General features: G+C 37.2%; 1 protein-coding gene across 3 annotated transcripts in view; it reads left to right on the forward strand.

Moving 5' to 3' along the window:
• Nucleotides 1-20460, forward strand: part of LOC311301522 (SEC14-like protein 1) — a 176240-nt gene extending 155780 nt beyond the window's left edge. For 2 of the 3 annotated variants that reach the window (XM_084426720.1, XM_084426721.1), the window contains exons 16-17: nucleotides 8732-8758; nucleotides 19477-19715. In XM_084426720.1, coding sequence (XP_084282846.1) covers nucleotides 8732-8758; nucleotides 19477-19582 — 133 coding nt within the window. In that variant the 3' untranslated portion in view covers nucleotides 19583-19715. Of the gene's footprint in view, nucleotides 1-8731; nucleotides 8759-19476 lie in introns of all 3 variants that reach the window. The other variant, XM_084426722.1, reaches the window with a different exon arrangement.
• The last annotated feature ends 1355 nt before the right edge of the window (nucleotides 20461-21815 follow it).

A 21815-nucleotide genomic window follows, 5' to 3' on the forward strand; every position in this document is an offset into this window, starting at 1 on the left:
TAAACGAATTAATCAGATATTTATTAAACATAAACATAATATTACAACTTATATATCTGCACAAAATGATACAAATGCACAAGTGAACTTGAACCAAGTTACGTGCTAGTCAGAAAGTGTAACTACTGTTGTGAATGCGCTCTTCCTGTAACAACGCGCTGAAACACAACTACTAAACCAAAAGATTTTAACAGAGTTATGTGCGTTGAAAATCATAGAAGACTATGTTACCATCAGTTAGTTTTAATTTGTAGGAGAAAACAGGATGTGGCTTTTTCTTGTACTATAGTACATCTGTGACTCATCTGTGTTTCATAATCATTCATCATGAGACTGCATGTCCTTATCCTATGAGAAGACGCCTCTCTTAATTATTCACAACAGCACGTGTTGATTTCCTATGACAGATGCTTCAAACAGTGAAATTGCATGCAGTAAGTGAGAGATGCATTAATGGATCAAAAATGAGTGTTTGTTTTTGCTTTGTAAGAGTTTCTGCGTCGCATAAGTTCTCTTCAAAAGATCCTGAGTCTTTGACACAAACGTGATTCATCCACACTGTGAGTGTAACCGGTCTTAACAGCCCTTTAACATATCAAACGGCTTATAAAAACAGCAAAATACGCCTCAAAATGTCTTAAAGATGCAACAGCATGTTCATATATATTTTCGATGGAGAGAACAAATGCGAACAGGTGTGCATTTATTTGTGCATTAAATTATAGCTGTCACAGGATATATATGTATTTGTGTAATTTATGGTGAGCTTACAAAACAATGTTTATATTGTGTTGCTTGTAATGGTAATTTGTAGCGTGCATTTGCGAGAAGCTTTGCTTTTAATGAGAGCTAAATAAAACTGTCTGAATCAGAAGCCTTTGCTGTGTTGGCGTTCTCCTATGGGATCAATATCCCTTCCAAAGTTTTGCGGCCACGGATCAAAATATAATAAGCGTGAAACAAAAATGTAAAAACACATGTAAAAATGTATTGCACAAACTGAAAAAAATAATGCAAAATGATCAGAATAGCAAACGTGGTCACGGATCAAAATATAATAAGAGTGAATAAAAAAATAACAAGCATGAATAAAAACTTTAAACACATTAAAAATTATTTTGCACAAAACTTAAACTTATGTTCATGCTTTCTTAAAAATTATGTTTTCCTTTGGTTCTATTACCCTGTACTTTGTGCCCTCTTACATTTTCTGCTCATGTTTTACTCTTTTGTACGCTTGTGCTGTTTTTCTCTTCGCTCTTCTTTCCATGTTCTTTTTCTTTTCCAAATGTTGCAGTTCGAGTTTCATGTAAATTAGGGCGGGCTTAAGAGAGTCACCATTGGTCCACTAGTTCAACTAGATTGACAGCTCCTCCTCTAGTCAATCAATCGAAGAGGGGAGTTGACTTCGCACCAATGCAGCTCATGTTAACTAATGCTCACTCATACAGGGGAAGACAGTTTAATTTAAACTTTACAAGTACTTTTAAGCAGTAAAGCTATCTGAACTCTGGACATATACAAATAATTAAATTCCTAATTTTTGAGATACATGAGAATTTTAATGTGCACACTGGTAATTGGTGTTAATATTACTTGGCTCATGATGCAAAGGCTGCTGTAAGTGAAACACCCTGCAGTGTTGAAATGCTACATTTCTTCGCAAAATTTAAGTTAAAAACGGCAATTGTACCCTGAAGACTTTAGGACCTTGACCTGTCACCGCTACGCACAGCCTACCTTTTTTTTTATTCCATTACAGACAAGGTATACAGTGCAAAAAGTACGAGACAAATACAAGGCATTTGTGGTACAGTTCAGAGTATGTAAAACAAAGAATAACAACAATGACTAAAATTTTAAATGAACATGTAAGTTAGCCTATGTAAAAAAAAAAGATAAAAAAAAAAAAAAAGCACAACCTACCTGCCGATCCGTTTCCGTTAAATGCGTCATCCTCAAATATTTTCTTAACTGTTGTTGTTAAACGATCATATAGGTAACCTTGTAAATTAATTCTAAGACTAAATGTACCATTTCTGCATTGACTGCCAGATTAGACAAAAGATTTATGAAAATTATAGTGTTACAGAGGAGATAATTACAGAAACCAGGTGGATTTGATATGCAGTGATTTATTACATACTTATTGTGTTTATTTACATTTTTACATAATTGCATATTACTTTAGGATTATTGTAATTTTGAGTACAGCAACATGAAAATTATTTAAAAGATCAGGGATAGGTAACGTCGTTTCTGGAGTGTCGCTGTCCTGAGGAGTATAGTATCAACTCCAATAAAAACCTCACCTGTCTGTAGTATTAATAATCCTAAAGATGATGATTAGCTTGTTCAGGTATGTTTGATTAGGGTTGGAGGAGCTAAACTCTGCACCCAGGACCGACATTGCCCATCCTTGTTATAGATTAAATATGAAAGTAAACGGTGCCAGGTCCAGAAGTAAGGGCATTAAAGGTGAATATGATGGATCGTCAGACAGGCACAACTGTGACAGGTCATCGTTAGGATGACTAATTTAACGACAACAGATCGTTAAATTATATGGCAGGTAGACATATACCGGTGACAGGTCGAGTTGCAGGCACACATACAGTTTAATGGTATCCTGCCATGGAAAGATTTTTGCCAGTTGAGTTGATGGTTATCTTCACCTGTACGAGTGAAACCCAGTAGCATAAGTCGCTTTGGTGTGACGTCAACTTCCCTCTTCGATTGATTGTCTAAAGGAGGAGCTGTCAATCTAGAACTAGTGGACCAATGGTGATGCTTAAACCCACCCTAATTTACATTAAACTCGAACTGCAACATTTGGAAAAGCAAGCGCAGAACATGGAAAGAAGAGCGAAGAGAAAAAAAGCACAAGCATACAACATTTTTTTATATGAGCAGAAAATTCAAGAGAGCACAAAGTACAGAGTAATTAAACCAAGGAAAACATCATTTTAAAGAAAACATGAACATAAGTTTAAGTTTTGTGCAAAATCATTTTTAATGTATTTAAAGTTTTTATTCATGCTTGATATTTTTTGATTCACGCTTATATTTTGATCCGTGACCACGTTGTTTGCTATTCTGATCATTTTGCATATGTATATATATATGTCCGATTATTTATATATATATATATATATATATATATATATATATATATATATATATATTAGGGGTGTAAATCGGACAGTTCATCACGATACGATACGATATCGATTCAGCCAGCGATACGATATTTTCCGATACTTCAAAAAATTCCACGATACGATTCGATTCGATTCAGGTCTATATCGATCGATTAATCGATATTTAGATATTATGTTCACACAACCAGTTACGTTTTCTCACAAATGCAATCAAAATATATAACATGAACGTTTAATTAAACTCTTTGAAAATTGCACACCCTCTCCCAATTGGGACATTTATAACAGAAGTGGTCATTTGCAAGTACTCCGTTCTTGTTCATTTTCATAAATCATGTTTTTTATTATTATTGTGCATCCAAGTAATATCAATCAAACTGCAGCTGGGTTGTTTTGATTAATAATAATAATAATAATAATAACTTAAATACAGGTAAATTACAAAATTAAAGTTAATTGAAAGTATGCTTTAATATGTTCAAAGTTTTTTTTTTTTTTTTTTTTTTTTTAGCAGAGCAGAGCAGAGCAGATACATTCACATTTCATCTTTCTGAGTCAAACAAAACCAAGTAATTGCTATGATAAATAATACAACACTCGGTTAATCTTCATAACGTTAATCTCCTCAGCTGACATAGACGCCTAACAAACTTTGTTGTTGTGATAACGATAACGTACACGCAACGCAGTACAGAGAGCTTTTCCCTCACCACTAAACGAGCTGCTTTAGTAAGGTTCCGTGAAAATGTTTCAGGTTTTATTTTCCTTTTACGCCCTGAAGAAGATATCACAAGTTTATTGAAATTATCCATCCTCGATCACTTTCAGTCAGCTTTGACGAAACTCCTCTTAGCCAGCGCGTCTTTTCAAAGTGACATCTGACCTGAATACTGCGCGCTGAGTCGCTAAAATGGACTTATCGTGTTGTGTTCACCAACAAGGGTGCGAGTGCTTTCTGCTGTAAAACATGAACTCGCGATGCCTTGACAGCGGACAATACCGACTTTTGTGAAAAAAACTTGTTTAGGGTTTAGTCAGTCTTGCCAGGCGTCTAGTTCAGATGAGGAGATTAACGTTACACACCGGCAGGCGGTTGGTGAGTAAACGAAAATGTGCGCTTTGGCGGAAGGATGTTACGTGAGAATGTGGAGACTGGAGAGCGTCAAAATAAAGGTGTATATCGATATTTTAAGTGTGGAATCGATGCATCGTATCGTTAGATCGATTTAAATGTTTTTAAATGTAGCTCAAACAGTTTGAGCTTTCCTGTAGCTGTTAGCGGGTTTTCAATGAAAGCAAATTTAATGAAAGCGTTTCAATGAAACACATCCTATATGAGATATTTCTACAACAAACATGCTATGCACAAGTGAATGCACTAATGCACAAGTGAACTTCAAGTTACGTGCTAGTCAGAATGTGTAACTCCTGTTGTGGATACGCTCTTCCTATAACAACACACTGAAACACAGTAATTCAAAACGAATTCACAACGTTTTATTACAATAGTGTTCTCATTATAATGTTATGTAATGTGACAGTCCAAATCATATTTATTAATGTCATGCATTGCTGTTGATCACCGGTAAACTGAAGCACTTCTTTACCATGTTAATTAACTTAACCAAACGCATTCTCTATGAGATAAATCATATATACATATGAAGAGTTCAGATGCAAAAGCCTCTAAGTGCCATCTGAAATTTTCTTCTAGAATGATCATTTTTATCAAGCTTGTATATTTAAATTCAGTAATTTCACTTAAATGACAATTAATAGGTCATTTTCATTGCCATTAAAGTGAAATTACTGAATTTAAATATACAAGCTTGATAAAAATGATCATTCTAGAAGAAAATTTCAGATGGCACTTAGAGGCTTTTGCATCTGAACTCTTCATATATATATATATATATATATATATATATATATATATATATATATATATACAGTGGGAAGAACAAGTATTTGATACACTGCCGATTTTGCAGGTTTTCCCACTTACAAAGCATGTAGAGGTCTGTAATTTTTATCATAGGTACTCTTCAACTGTGAGAGACGGAATCTAAAACTAAAATCCAGAAAATCACATTGTATGATTTTTAAATAATTAATTTGCATTTTATTGCATGACATAAGTATTTGATCACCTACCAACCAGTAAGATTCCGGCTCTCACAGACCTGTTAGTTTTTCTTTAAGAAGCCCTCCTGTTCTCCACTCATTACCTGTATTAACTGCACCTGTTTGAACTCGTTTCCTGTATAAAAGACACCTGTCCACACACTCAATCAAACAGACTCCAACCTCTCCACAATGGCCAATACCAGAGAGCTGTGTAAGGACATCAGGGATAAAATTGTAGACCTGCACAAGGCTGGGATGGGCTACAGGACAATAGGCAAGCAGCTTGGTGAGAAGGTAACAACTGTTGGCGCAATTATTAGAAAATGGAAGAAGTTCAAGATGACGGTCAATCTCCCTCGGTCTGGGGCACCATGCAAGATCTCACCTCGTGGGGCATCAATGATCATGAGGAAGGTGAGGGATCAGCCCAGAACTACACGGCAGGACCTGGTCAATGACCTGAAGAGAGCTGGGACCACAGTCTCAAAGAAAACCATTAGTAACTCTACGCCGTCATGGATTAAAATCCTGCAGCGCACGCAAGGTCCCCCTGCTCAAGCCAGCGCATGTCCAGGCCCGTCTGAAGTTTGCCAATGACCATCTGGATGATCCAGAGGAGGAATGGGAGAAGGTCATGTGGTCTGATGAGACAAAAATAGAGCTTTTTGGTCTAAACTCCACTCGCCGTGTTTGGAGGAAGAAGAAGGATGAGTACAACCCCAAGAACACCATCCCAACCGTGAAGCATGGAGGTGGAAACATCATTCTTTGGGGATGCTTTTCTGCAAAGGGGACAGGACGACTGCACCGTATTGAGGGGAGGATGGGATGGGGCCATGTATCGCGAGATCTTGGCCAACAACCTCCTTCCCTCAGTAAGAGCATTGAAGATGGGTCGTGGCTGGGTCTTCCAGCATGACAACGACCCGAAACATACAGCAGGGCAACTAAGGAGTGGCTCTGTAAGAAGCATCTCAAGGTCCTGGAGTGGCCTAGCCAGTCTCCAGACCTGAACCCAATAGAAAATCTTTGGAGGGAGCTGAAAGTCCGTATTGCCCAGCGACAGCCCCGAAACCTGAAGGATCTGGAGAAGGTCTGTATGGAGGAGTGGGCCAAAATCCCTGCTGCAGTGTGCGCAAACCTGGTCAAGAACTACAGGAAACGTATGATCTCTGTAATTGCAAACAAAGGTTTCTGTACCAAATAATAAGTTCTGTATATTATATATTTAAATATTAAATATTAAATTACAGACCTCTATATGCTTTGTAAGTGGGGAAAACCTGCAAAATCGGCAGTGTATCAAATACTTGTTCTCCCCACTGTGTGTATGTATATATGTGTGTGTATATATATATATATATATATATATATATATATATATATATATACACACTCACCTAAAGGATTATTAGGAACACCTGTTCAATTTCTCATTAATGCAATTATCTAATCAACCAATCACATGGCAGTTGCTTCAATGCATTTAGGGGTGTGGTCCTGGTCAAGACAATCTCCTGAACTCCAAACTGAATGTCAGAATGGGAAAGAAAGGTGATTTAAGCAATTTTGAGCGTGGCATGGTTGTTGGTGCCAGACGGGCCGGTCTGGGTATTTCACAATCTGCTCAGTTACTGGGATTTTCACGCACAACCATTTCTAGGGTTTACAAAGAATGGTGTGAAAAGGGAAAAACATCCAGTATGCGGCAGTCCTGTGGGCGAAAATGCCTTGTTGATGCTAGAGGTCAGAGGAGAATGGGCCGACTGATTCAAGCTGATAGAAGAGCAACTTTGACTGAAATAACCACTCGTTACAACCGAGGTAAGCAGCAAAACATTTGTGAAGCCACAACACGCACAACCTTGAGGCTGATGGGCTACAACAGCAGAAGACTCCACCGGGTACCACTCATCTCCACTACAAATAGGACAAAGAGGCTACAATTTGCACGAGCTCACCAAAATTGGACAGTTGAAGACTGGAAAAATGTTGCCTGGTCTGATGAGTCTCGATTTCTGTTGAGACATTCAGATGGTAGAGTCAGAATTTGGCGTAAACAGAATGAGAACATGGATCCATCATGCCTTGTTACCACTGTGCAGGCTGGTGGTGGTGGTGTAATGGTGTGGGGGATGTTTTCTTGGCACACTTTAGGCCCCTTAGTGCCAATTGGGCATCGTTTAAATGCCACGGCCTACCTGAGCATTGTTTCTGACCATGTCCATCCCTTTATGACCACCATGTACCCATCCTCTGATGGCTACTTCCAGCAGGATAATGCACCATGTCACAAAGATCGAATCATTTCAAATTGGTTTCTTGAACATGACAATGAGTTCACTGTACTAAAATGGCCCCCACAGTCACCAGATCTCAACCCAATAGAGCATCTTTGGGATGTGGTGGAACGGGAGCTTCGTGCCCTGGATGTGCATCCCACAAATCTCCATCAACTGCAAGATGCTATCCTATCAATATGGGCCAACATTTCTAAAGAATGCTTTCAGCACCTTGTTGAATCAATGCCACGTAGAATTAAGGCAGTTCTGAAGGCGAAAGGGGGTCAAACACAGTATTAGTATGGTGTTCCTAATAATTCTTTAGGTGAGTGTATGTATGTATGTATGTATATGTGTGTATATATATGTGTGTATATATATATATATATATATATATACACATGCATGCATGCAAGCAAGCAAACACACACAAAATAAACTTAATATTACAACTTACAATTGCACACGCAAACCTAATTTTGCTAGTCATGAAGCTGTAACTCCATTGTTGATGCGCTTATCCCGTAACAGCGCTCTAAAACACGGGTGTACAAAGAATTCACAACATTCTTTTATAGTTGTGTTCTTATTTTATCTTGATGTAGACTATATTATAAACTTGTGCTGCACATGTAGCACTTAACTGTATTTTCTTTTTCAAAATAATTCTAATCATATTTCAAGCTATTCAAAACCATAATAGCGAACAGTGTGCATCTGAAGTGTCTCAGCTGAAGTAAATAATCCATTATTTATCTGTCAAATTTTCTTATCGAGCTGATAACGATAACATTAAAAATTAACATATATCAGCCGAAACCAACATGGTGGCCGATATAGCGTATTGTGCATCCCTAGTCCATAATCATTTCATAACTGCCTAGTCATTGCCATTTTTTTATTTTATTTGAATTAAAATAACACTAATGTTACCTGTTTATAGATCTGGTCATAATGTCAGCCTCTTTATTTAAACAGGCTGTTACTTTTTTGTTATGTATATCTATTTTACCAGTATTATTGCCATATTAAGGTAAAATGTTTGCCATATTAAGGTAAAAATAGAGCAAAAAATTTATGAGCAGTGTCCAAGCCTGCTGCTTCTTTTTTCTCTCTCTCCCTTCTGCACACGACCACCTTCCTTTGTTTCTCCCTGTAAAGAACGGCTTGCTGCGATGTGCAGAGTTTGTAAGTGAACTTGTTTGCCGTTAGCTTAGCGACTGTGCTGTGCTAACGGATTGTGATTGTTAACATTGTCATGATGCTAACAAAGCTCTGTTAATTCTGTCTGCTCAAACACACTTGGCTTGAGTTTCACCCTCTATCTCCATTCAGTGTACGTGCATGCTGCTGTAACACAGCCGACGAGAGGTTATAATAAGCCTACATGAAGATTTTATGTGAGACTTCAGCATGTTCTTGGCTATTTAGTTCAGTATTTAGTCAAATTATCTGCATTGTCCATTATTAATGGTAAAAATTCATTGTATGTCACTGATTCTTGAGATAAGGGACAAAACATGTCCTACACACAACATGAAAAAATTATAATAATCTAAATAAAAGTAATTAAGTTACATCTGAAGGAAATCTATGTACTCAGGGCATTCATTGCTTATATTTTAAAATAATTTATTTAGTATTATTTTAAAGGCATGCTCCATACTTGGAAGATGCATGCAATGTTACACATTGTGTTACATGTCACAATGTATAACTGCCAAACAAAGTGTTTAAACATGCAACTAATTAAAAATATACACTTAAATTGAAGGGCAGAGATATGTAAGATATCAAACAATACAAAAAGTAAAACTTGAATTAAAATTTCCTTTCATTTTTGTCAATAGTTGTGAATTAAATCTTAGCAATTTTGTTGTTTATTAAGGCAGCTAAAACTGAGGGGGAAAATACTTCACTGTACAACACATGGTTGAGATGGGAAAAATATTCAATCTTGTCAACTCCGTCAGATGTCAACTCTGTCAGGCTTTATGTCTGAAGAGTTGACTTGTAAACTGATAACTATTTATAAAGTGATATAATATACAGTAATGGTGAAAAGTTTGGAAACATTATTTCTAATGTTTTTGAAAGTAGTCTCTCATGCTCACCAAACCTGCAATAATTTGATCAAAAATACAGAAAAAACTGTAATATTGTGAAATATCATTATCATTATTATTGTTTCCAACATAGATAATAACTGAGTATTAAATCTGCATATTAGAATGATTTACCTCTGTACAGATAAAACTTTGCCAATTTATTTGTACAGAGTCACCACGTGGCTACGTGGACGCGATAAATAATTCTGTATTATACATTTTTAAGGTCAGACAAGTAGTTTGTTGAGGGTTGATTTGTAAAGAAGGACTACACGCCTGCGCACATATATATTCAAACGCGCATACCTATGGCCTGATGTGCGCATGTGCGTGACGTCGGTGTTTGCGCAGAGGTTTGTGCAGTGATAACTGATAATCGTTTGCACCTTGGAACCTATTTCCGGGAGTGCGTTCTCGAGCCACCGAGTTTCGTGCGAATGGGAGGCCGGAGCGCGTTGATTGTTTTCTGTTAGAATGGGGTCGTGTTAGTGGCCCCTAAGTTAACAACTAATGATCTTCGCAACGGAAGTGAATCAATCAATCAAAACTAACTTTAGCTGGACAATAACTTTATCCTAGAGCTTCTGTAAAGCCAAAACCAATTATCACTGTAAAGCTGCTTTGAAACAATTCATATTGTTAAAAGCGCTATATAAATGAAGGTGACTTGACTTGACTTGATTTCTAAAGGATCATGTGACACCTAAAGGAGTAGTTCACTTTAAAATGAAAATTACCCCATGATTTACTCACCCTCAAGCCATCCTAGATGTATATGATTTTCTTCTTTCAGACTAAAACAATTAGAGTTATATTAATAAAGACCCTGAGCCTTCCGAGCTTTATAATGGCACTGGATTGCAACCATCAGATTAAAGCTCAAAAAAGTGCATCCATCCATTATAAAAGAACTCCACACGGCTCCGGGGGTTAATAAAGGCCTCCTGAAGCAAAACAATGTGTTTGTGTAAGAAAAATATTCATATTTAACACGTTACAAAGTAAAATTCTAGCTTCCGACCAAACAGCCATAAGCAGTCTACTTGCGTATAAAGTGCAACTTATGACGTTGGAACTAGCATAGTCCATCATAGCATAGCGTAAATATCAGCAGTACGTCGCAATACTCACAGAAGTTGCGCTTTACACTTAAGTCGAATCTGTATGTTCATTTGGCCGGAAGCTAGTTATTTTACTTAATAAAGTTTTAAATATTAATATTTTTCTTACACAAACTCATCGTTTTGCTACAGAAGCCCTTTATTAACCCCCACGGAGCCGTGTGGAGTTCGTTTATGATGGATGGATGCACTTTTTTGAGCTTCAATCTGATGGTTGCAATCCATCAGATTGATATAATTATATCATAAATGATTATGATATTGCCATTATAATGCTCGGAAGCGTCAGGGTGTTTATTAATATAACTCCGATTGTAAGAAGAAAGTCATATACACCTAGGATGGCTTGGGGGTGAGTAAATCATGGGGTAATTTTCATTTTAAAGTGAACTACTCCTTTAAGACTGAAGTAATGGCTGATGAAAATTCAGCTTTGCATCACAGAAATGAATTATATTTTTAAGTATATTTAAAAAGATAACCATTATTTTAATTTGTATTAATATTTTACAATATTACGGTTTCTGTATTTTTGATAAAATAAATCCAGGTTTGATGAGCATAAGAGAGACTTCTTTTCAAATAGCAGTTTCCAAACTTTTGAATGGTACTGTATACATTTAGCATATGGGGAATTATTCTCTTGTTTTTTCATGATTTTATTTACATATATATTAGGACTGTTTTACATGCCTTATATACATAACATCTTTACATCTACTACATACATGCGAACACACACACAAACACACACCTGTTTGTAAGGACATTTATTGATACAGTGAGGAAAAGAAGTATTTGAACACCCTGCTATTTTGCAAGTTCTCCCACTTAGAAATCATGGAGGGGTCTGAAATTGTCATCATAGGTGCATGTCCACTGTGAGAGACATAATCTAAAAAAAAAAATCCAGAAATCACAATGTATGATTTTTTACCTATTTATTTGTATGATACAGCTGCAAATAAGTATTTGAACACCTGAGAAAATCAATGTTAATATTTGGTACAGTAGCCTTTGTTTGCAATTACAGAGGTCAAACGTTTCCTGTAGTTTTTCACCAGGTTTGCACACACTGCAGGAGGGATTTTGGCCCACTCCTCCACACAGATCTTCTCTAGATCAGTCAGGTTTCTGGGCTGTCGCTGAGAAACACAGAGTTTGAGCTCCCTCCAAAGATTCTCTATTGGGTTTAGGTCTGGAGACTGGCTAGGCCACGCCAGAACCTTGATATGCTTCTTACAGAGCCACTCCTTGGTTATCCTGGCTGTGTGCTTCGGGTCATTGTCATGTTGGAAGACCCAGCCTCGACCCATCTTCAATGCTCTAACAGAGGGAAGGAGGTTGTTCCCCAAAATCTCGCAATACATGGCCCCGGTCATCCTCTCCTTAATACAGTGCAGTCGCCCTGTCCCATGTGCAGAAAAACACCCCCAAAGCATGATGCTACCACCCCCATGCTTCACAGTAGGGATGGTACTCATCATTCTTCTTCCTCCAAACACGTTTAGTGGAATTATGACCAAAAAGTTCTATTTTGGTCTCATCTGACCACATGACTTTCTCCCATGACTCCTCTGGATCATCCAAATGGTCATTGGCAAACTTAAGACAGGCCTTGACATGTGCTGGTTTAAGCAGGGGAACCTTCCGTGCCATGCATGATTTCAAACCATGACGTCTTAGTGTATTACCAACAGTAACCTTGGAAACGGTGGTCCCAGCTCTTTTCAGGTGCTCACCAGCTCCTCCCGTGTAGTTCTGGGCTGATTTCTCACCTTTCTTAGGATCATTGAGACCCCACGAGGTGAGATCTTGCATGGAGCCCCAGTCCGAGGGAGATTGACAGTCATGTTTAGCTTCTTCCATTTTCTAATGAGGGGTGGTGTGGCGCAATGGATAAGACACATGCCTTTGGTGTGAGAGACCCGGGTTCGAATCCACTGTGAGACACCAATGTGTCCCTGAGCAAGACACTTAACCCCTAGTTGCTCCAGAGGCGTGCGACCTCTGACATATATAGCAATTGTAAGTCGCTTTGGATAAAAGCGTCAGCTAAATGAATAAATGTAAAATGTAAATGTAAAATGTAATGATTGCTCCAACAGTGGACCTTTTTTCACCAAGCTGCTTGGCAATTTCCCCGTAGCCCTTTCCAGCCTTGTGGAGGTGTACAATTTTGTCTCTAGTGTCTTTGGACAGCTCTTTGGTCTTGGCCATGTTAGTAGTTGGATTCTTACTGATTGTATGGGGTGGACAGGTGTCTTTATGCAGCTAACGACCTCAAACAGGTGCATCTAATTTAGGATAATAAATGGAGTGGAGGTGGACATTTTAAAGGCAGACTAACAGGTCTTTGAGGGTTAGAATTCTAGCTGATAGACAGGTGTTCAAATACTTATTTGCAGCTGTATCATACAAATAAATAGTTTAAAAATCATACATTGTGATTTCTGGATTTTTTTTTTTAGATTGTCTCTCACAGTGGACATGCACCTACGATGACAATTTCATACCCCTCCATGATTTCTAAGTGGGAGAACTTGCAAAATAGCAGGGTGTTCAAATACTTCTTTTCCTCACTGTATAATCCAATCCCTAGCCCATTACCCTAACCTTAACCATCACAACTAAGTACCTAACCCTTACCCCAACCTAAAAAAACAGCCCTTTAAAGTCAACATGAAATCTTAATTGATGATTCTTTTTTTTTATGGAATATTGCAGTTTTTATTATAAATTATTTATTCATGCTCTATCCATGCTCTTATTCATGTTTTTTTTACAACCTGTCACTCACATGAGATCACAGCAATTGCAAACCGTGATGAAATTTATTTCCTCAAAGAGAGCAAACAATGCCAGTTAAGTCACTGCCACTGCTTAGGTCATGCAGGTCAAGCACAAATAACATTTACATAATTGATGCGGTTTAAATGCTAAATATAATTTGGATTCACATTGAGAACATTTTGCCACTACAGGGTGGCACATAATAATGCTTACCATTACAGTAAACCTAACATAAGCTTCTTGTATTTAACCAGTGAGCTGCTGGAGACCCAGAATGAGACATACATGAGACATACTGTACTGCTAAAAAGTGAAAAGCAAACCACTTCTTAATTTGGGTCTTGTCAATGAGTTGTTTGAAAAAATGAAAAAGTGCTAGTACTTAAATCTGTTGTAACCTCAGTTGGAATTTCATCAACACTATCAGTATTTGTCAACTCAGTTGGTTTTCAACACTGTCAGATGAAGGTTAATTTGATTGTTTATTCTGAAAGAAATATTTTATAATTTTTTCAATTTATTGTGCAAAAATATTAAAACTATTGAACTAGGGGTGTGCGATATTACGATTAAAATGCCTCCACGATCTGCTTTTGAAGAAATATCGTAGTATCGTGCTACAGTGCATTCTATCAGTTGCAGTTCTGGTGCCTATGTCTCAACAATGCAATGTGCATTCACAATCACATGTAAAGGCAGAGGTAGAGTTACACTCATGGGACACTGCAATTCACAAAAGTTCATTATTTGCATGTGCTTTAAAGCCTTGCCGGTTAAACATTTCATTCACGTGCTGATGCGCTGTTGTTACATGCGCTTTTCGGAGCGCATACACCCGAAGCTCACATGCTTTAAAAGCCGGTCAAACAGCGCCTGGTTACTGGACTGTTATCTTTCGAGTCTTATTGCGCTAATACTTTCAAATACACACAAGGTTTACATAAACACAGTTGGTTATGTCTAAAGTGAAAGCAAACATTTGAGAGAAAATCGAGTGCGTGTCATATGCGTGTATGTTAGATGTGTTCACACCGCAATCTTGAGCTTTGCGTCAGCGTTAACTACATCGTCACTACAGCTGCAGATGCGTGAGAGTATTCACACTGGAAGCGTTTGTAGCCTACAGCGCCACAGCAGCGGCTCCAATGCTACATATAAGTGAGCATTTCTTTACAAAGACAGCTATAAATTTGTTTTTAGAAGTTGGTCATTTATAAAATTGATAGTCTTAAAAGTTTAAGATGGGGAAGTATAGACCTACAACATTCGCATGTAAATGGTAAACTACAAAAACAACCAAGCAAACAGCTCCGATCTGGTCTTTTCAGTCATAGTTTCGATATGTTTACAAGACAGTAAACTCAGTGGATAAAAAAAAAAAAAAAAAAAAACACACTCGGGTTTGATTTGGGTAGTGCTAACCTATGTGCCTGTCTGTGTATTACATAAACTAAAAGTTTATATATCATATTTTCTGGCTAGTTTACTTAATTTTTTTATAATACACCATACTTTCACCCAAACTGAATAATTAAAAACAAGTTTAAATGGGTAAATCTTCTATAAATATACATATCAATAAATGAGTCTTCATTTTCTTAATTTTTTGTTGTTGTTGTTGCCTACTCCAGTTCTTTTTAAAACTCACTAGACATGCTTATTCTGTGCATTTTGAGCACTTTGTTTGTGAAATCATATTTATTTTGTCCATCAAAAGTGTGCTTTCACTTTAATTGAGCGTGAGCAGCTGTGAAGCGGGGGTTTCAGCTGCGCTCCTGATCAGGGGGGTAATCCAGCTCTCGGATAGCATACCATCCCCGAGGGCCGCCATTGGCTAACAAGCCATCACCTGCTGTTAGCATTCCATTGACTCCCATTCACTTTGGCGTCACTTTGACAGCGAATAACTTTACATCTGAGGCGTTTAAAGACTCTATTTGTCCATTGTTTTTTTCTAAAGAAACACGACAATGTATAAAAGGCTCCATTACCTTGTATCTTACGTTATGGCCCCGTAGAAGCAGTTTTTGTAAAAATAGGCTAACGATTGCGTCATAACCACGCGACTCTCTAGACAGGAGGAGAAGCTCGCAGTCAGTCGGGGGGACGTGGAGGCATAAAGTCCGATAAAGTCAAGGGAGAAGCCCATAGAGAATCATAAAGTTGCTCCTGCTCCTAGCTCATGGACAGCTCCTACTCACGCTCTCCGTCTCTGCAAGATTCGGAAGGGAATGATTCAGATTTCTCTTGGCACAGCTACTAGAAGACTTACAACTGTCAGACAGGTTGCTCACGTCACATCTACGTCGTCAAGCTCAGTTTGAGTATGCTCAGCCATCAGGAAGTGAGTGCTTCTAATTTGTTGAAGTCTATGGGGTCGCTGTGTCCATTTATTTTACTGTCTATGCTCCTGATTTTGCAACGCTCCTGCTTGACGCTAAAGTGCTGCTCCCTGTGTGATAATTGGTTAACATGCACACCGTAAAAAATATACGCTGCTCATGCTTGCAGTGTGAAACAGACGTTAAAGTGACCGTAGCCTAACGGTGCGTGTCCACTACAGCGGTAAAACTCCACTCAGTGATGCTGGCACTAGACAAGCTTTGTTTCCAAATGCCACAAGCAAAGATATATCCTGTTAATTTTATAAACTTTTGTAAACCCAGCCAGTATAATCACAATGAACACATCCAAACTGAAATATTTAACATTTATATAACAACTGCAAAGCGTCTAATTTGTAAATAGTTCAGTGAAGTCTATACGCACCTTATTTTTATATTTGTTCATTTAATTTTTTTTCTGGAATGCTACTGTTAAAAACACCTACTGTAGCTGAAAAAATAAAACAGTTTATTTCGTTTGTATATTATGTTGTGTATATATAATGTGTATCTTTGTTCTTATTTTTTAATAACAAAGAAAATAATGACAAAGGTTTTTATCTTAGCCACAGTGGCCTAAATGTCTGCCATTCTTTTTTATTTTATGTTTTGTTACATTGTAAGTCTTTGTTTTTAAGATAGGGACATTAGTTTGGCTGTAATGCTCAGTCACTTGCAAAATAGATTTTCCTGAAAAAAATCATGATGATATTTTTTATATGTCTTATTTACGTAAGAACATTGGTTATATAAGCTAAATATTAAAAAGGAGGGAAGAGAATTAAGGAATTTATTAACTGGATTGTTCATAATAGTGAATACTGAACACCATTATTGTATAATTGATGGATAAAATTAAAATGGCATGCTTTTTAGTGCATCTGACGGAGTAGTTGTCTGATGGACACGAATTAAGTTATGAAGTGAATAAATGCACATTTTTAGAAAAACATTTTCATAAAAACCTGTTCCATTACATGGTCCATTTTCGGAGACTTTTGTTTTGTCCCTTATCGCAAGAATCGGTGACTTGATTTTTATAGAACGTCAGGCCCTGTTCACACCAAGTCATATATATACCTTTACATGACACTGTATAATGAAAAACTGGCAGCAAATAATCAGAGAAAAGATGTGATATAGCAAGGAATTTTAATATACTTGCCTTATGTCATGTCTGCTGCATATGAATATTAATAGTAGTATTAACTTAGACTACTTATTACCAGAATACCTTGGTATTACTGTATTACAGTACTATTAAGTCACACAATTTTTATTATTTCCATAGTTCCGTTCCAGAAGATTGACAACATTTCAGTTGTTGTGGTGGGTTGTATTTTGCACTGAGGCATGTGAATGACGGGAGTGCATTTTGATTTAATTTAGGCATGCAAATTTATTTATTTGTTTTTCAGAAAATTGTTAAGATTTACGTTGTCTGTATAGTTTTTGCGCAAGTTTGTTTGCAAACTTTTGTGTCAATTATTGCAACACAATTGGTGTGAACAAGCCTTTGAGGGTTAGTGCACACAAAAATTACAATTCTGTCATCATTTACTCATGTTGTTCCAAACCTGTAAGACTTTTGTTCATCTTCTGAACACAAATGCAAATCAGATTTGATTTAGATCTGTCCCTCCATTGACATTCTACGCAACTAACACTTTGACGCTTTATAAAGAGATTGTAAAACTAATCCATATGAATTGAGTGGTTTAGTCCAAATTTTCTGAAAATACACAATCGCATAATATGATGAAAAGACAGAATTTTGGCTTTAATTCACATATAAACATTTATCAACACACATATCAGTAATGGGAAACATCTGTTACTGTTGTAACCCTCGTTCCCTGATGGAGGGAATGGAGACGTTGTGTCAAATTACCAACACTAAGGATCGCTCTTGGGAGACCCAGATACTTCTGACGTTTTGAGATTTTTTTTAATGTAAAATAACGATAAATTACTGGCAGCACAGTCTCCATCTACTGTAATTCGTAGAATAGAATTACAGCAATATGCTGTAATTCTATGGTATTAATACTGTGAAATTAATTTACAGCAGTTTACTGTAATAAAAAAAGTACATGCAATACATTTCTGTGATCATATCCATTTAGACTCTAAAAACAACCCATTAGGTAATTTTGGCAACTCTGCTCTGGGTCAAAAAGGAATCCAAAATAGGAATCCAATTATTGGAAATAAATAAACACAGTAATAGGCTAATAAAAAGGTTCCTCGCTGCAGTCAGTTTCAAAGTTCTCTCTCCTCACCGTTTCGATTTAGTTTTCTTCTGTTTTCCACACATATTCCTGTCATGAGCACTGTGAACATGGACAGGCGAAGACTTACTTGTACTCACTCCTATATTCACTGTTAAACACTCGTTGAGTGCCATTGTGCTTTTGCTTCAAATGGACCAGCCCACAACGCATTGCATTCTACAGTAAAAAGCTTTAATGCATAAAAACAGTAGATTAGTGTTGAAAATGGGCTGTAAATTAACAGCAATTGCTTACCGTGGAAAATGTTGTCTAGAATGCATTGTTTTCTATAGGACATTACTGTTTTAATGGAAAACAGTGTTACTGTCAGATTTTGACAAATTTTTACTGTGTATGCATCAAATCCGAGCTGTGTTTCAGCGGCTGAAGATGCCAAATGCCCCAGGAGCCTCTGAAAGTATTTGAGAGGGACCACTGTCTTGTACTTGAACGTATTCAAGGATGGTCTTCTGAGAGATATGTTGTCATTGCAACAGTGTCAAATTCCACACCGAGAAAAGAAATGCTCTGCAAAGGGGAGAGCTTGCTCTTCTCCCAGTTGACCTGAAGCCCCAGTCTGGCTAGGTGCTTGAGGACCAGGTCCCTGTGCACACACCACAACTCTCGAGAGTGCACTAATATTAGCCAGTCGTCAAGGCAGTTGAGGAAGTGAATGCTTGCTTCCCTCAAGAGGGCAAAGGCAGCATCTGCGACTTTGGTAAAAATGCAAGTAGACAGCTACAATCCGAAGGGGAGGACCTTGTACTGATATGCCTGCCCTTTGAAGGCGAAACGTAGAAACGCTCTGTGCCGAGGAAGGGTTGAGACATGATATTAATTTTATACTCTGCCTGTAAGGTTAACATCTTTTGTTTTTGTGTGTGTATTCTAAACTCACATGGGCTTTAATAACTTTAGTATCTGCTCTAATTAGTTTTTTTACTTGCCCTGTACATATTCAGAGATAAATATTTTTTTAAGCACATATACATTTTGGCACTCATGTCAAATATGAGAAAATACTTCTCTTATTTTCTTTTGTTTGACTACTTTCCTAACTGCATGTCCTGCTTAAGCTCTGGGTGTTTGACTGGACATGAACAGATAAAACCGATTAAAAATTGATTAATCAAATTAACATTTCCTTTGAAACCTTTTTTATTTTTTATTTACAGTCTTTAGGCTTATTAATTTCTCACATTCTACTTTACTCTGTTCTAATCTCAGGGGCTCAATGACCAGCCTGGAATCTAGCCACAGTGGTTTCTCTCAGCTCAGCGCCGCCACCACATCCTCCAGCCAATCACAGTCCAGCTCCATGATCTCCAGGTAGAATGGAAAGATGTTTAGGCTATATAATATTATATAAGTGCAGGACTGGATTCTCAATTAACCTATAATTACTACTCTTCCTCTGTCATCTATCCCAACACTGTATCACATATGTCAAGGATCTAAAGCATGCTTCCACAACTAAAAAGAGTATAATATCCGTAATATCAGATATCCGTCTCAAAGGATTCTGGTGACTGTAGTTGTTTTTAAAGGGCTTGAATCTGCTTTGCCATAGCACTCAGCTGGGCTGCAGGTCAGTTTATAGTCTGATTGTGCTTTGTTTGTGTCCAAAAGTCACTCATTATCATGCATTTCTACATTTCCCATGGACCACATGCTGAACTAAGCAATACATGTTCTCAAATTGGAAAGAGCCTGAAATTAAGTAACTGAATGTCTGCATATGCCCCCCACACACATCTCAAATACTGCACATACCTACATAAATGCACTTAGTTCTGCCATATCACTTGGAGCTCACCCTCTTGGTGAATTGTTTTTAGGTCAGTGGGTGAGCTTCTGCAATAACTTAGAACAATTTGTACTATTTGAATTTGTATTTATTGTAAAATGTTTTTGGATACTGTATTAAGTCTTCTTAGGTGCTACAAACTTGTTTCCTCATTGTTCGTGAGTGGCTAGACTTGCAGTTTGAACACAGCAACATTTTTAGTGAAATAGTCACAGTACTGCTTTTGTGCTGATTACTACTAGTGTTGGCTTCAAATTTGACTTGGTGAAATCACCTTGATATCGAACCTCAGACTCGCTGCTGATCAGTTCCTATGCAGTCAGCCAATCAGTGTTTAGAATGGTCATTCATATTAATAGGTCAATTTTTTTTTTTTTTTTTTTTTTTTGAATGACAGCTTTCTTAGAAGAGAGTGACAGTGTACATTTTGTAGTGGACAAAATGTAGTGGATAAAAACATTTTATCATTGCTTCAATAGAATGTCTTGTTACTTACAAGGGTCTTGAATCCAAGTTTTTTTATGGTTTATTACAGAAGGTAAAGGAAATTCGTTGTTTTCTTTTTGTTTGTATTTTGCCTCTTTAACTTGATAGTTTCTATTAGTAAAGACAAGGAGTGAAGCATGCTCTGTAAAGGCTTAAATAACTTGCTTATTTGTTCAGGTTAAAATATAAATAAGAATTTTAAACAAAATGTAACCGTATTTTAACCGAGAGCATGTCCATTAATCCAGGTGACTTTTTAACAGATTGGACACCATGCACAACAAACTGATTTCTCCTGCTTACTTTCCTGAGAGAATATGTGTGCACATTGTGAGGTTTACCTGAGGACAGTGGATGTACACGCTCACATTTAACTTGCCCTAATTGCTTGAATGATGCCATAGCCCAATAGTCTGAAGATACTCCCTGTCCTCCATTTCTCAGACTTATCAGTTCTGGTCTCATGGACAGAACACTTTAGGGAAAAGGAGATTGTTACACTGAACAACAGCTAGTTTTTACATGTCGCTCCTAGAATATTGATCATAATATAGTATATTTACAATTACAATGTATTAGTGTTGTGGAAATCTTCTCTAAAAATAACACATAGTAAGAGTAAGAACAAGGAGGAACAAGTAATAGTTTTTGTTTGATGGTTAAAAAATGACATTGTCAACAACAAAAAAAGTTATTTTCCAACTGTCGACTTCCATTGAGCTACCACCCCTTGAAACTTCTAAACACCCCATGAAGCACATATTCTGAACCATGTGTAATACAGTCCCTTTATTTGTCTACAAGCTGCCAGTCAGGTAGGAGTTTCAGGGCTTACCATTCAGAATTTAATGGTGTTTAACCATGCACAGGTTAGTACACTTGTTTTATGCTTTAGTGTTTAGGGAAAAAAGTGAGAGATTCTATTTACAGTACAGTTTATAAAATTGATGCTTTAATAATACAAAAATTGACATAAGACCCTTGTATCAAGTGTAACTATGTAATACTTGACTGTGAAGAGAGTTCTATGTGATTTGTATGAACGTGTGGTTGTTTTTCCCCTCCTTCACTTACCTGTTTCAGCAGTATGTCAGTGCTAATTTGTATGCCATTTTAAATTGTGTGTCTGACTGTTAGCTAGATGAGACCCCTAATATTGTAACATGCAAGCATCTGCACAGTAAATATATAAGGGCCACTGGTGTCCAACACACACACACACACACACACACACACACACACACACACACACACACACACACACACACACACA

The sequence above is a fragment of the Rutilus rutilus genome (assembly GCF_951802725.1).
Source record: "Rutilus rutilus genome assembly, chromosome: 12".
In the NCBI taxonomy this organism is placed as follows: domain Eukaryota; kingdom Metazoa; phylum Chordata; class Actinopteri; order Cypriniformes; family Leuciscidae; genus Rutilus; species Rutilus rutilus.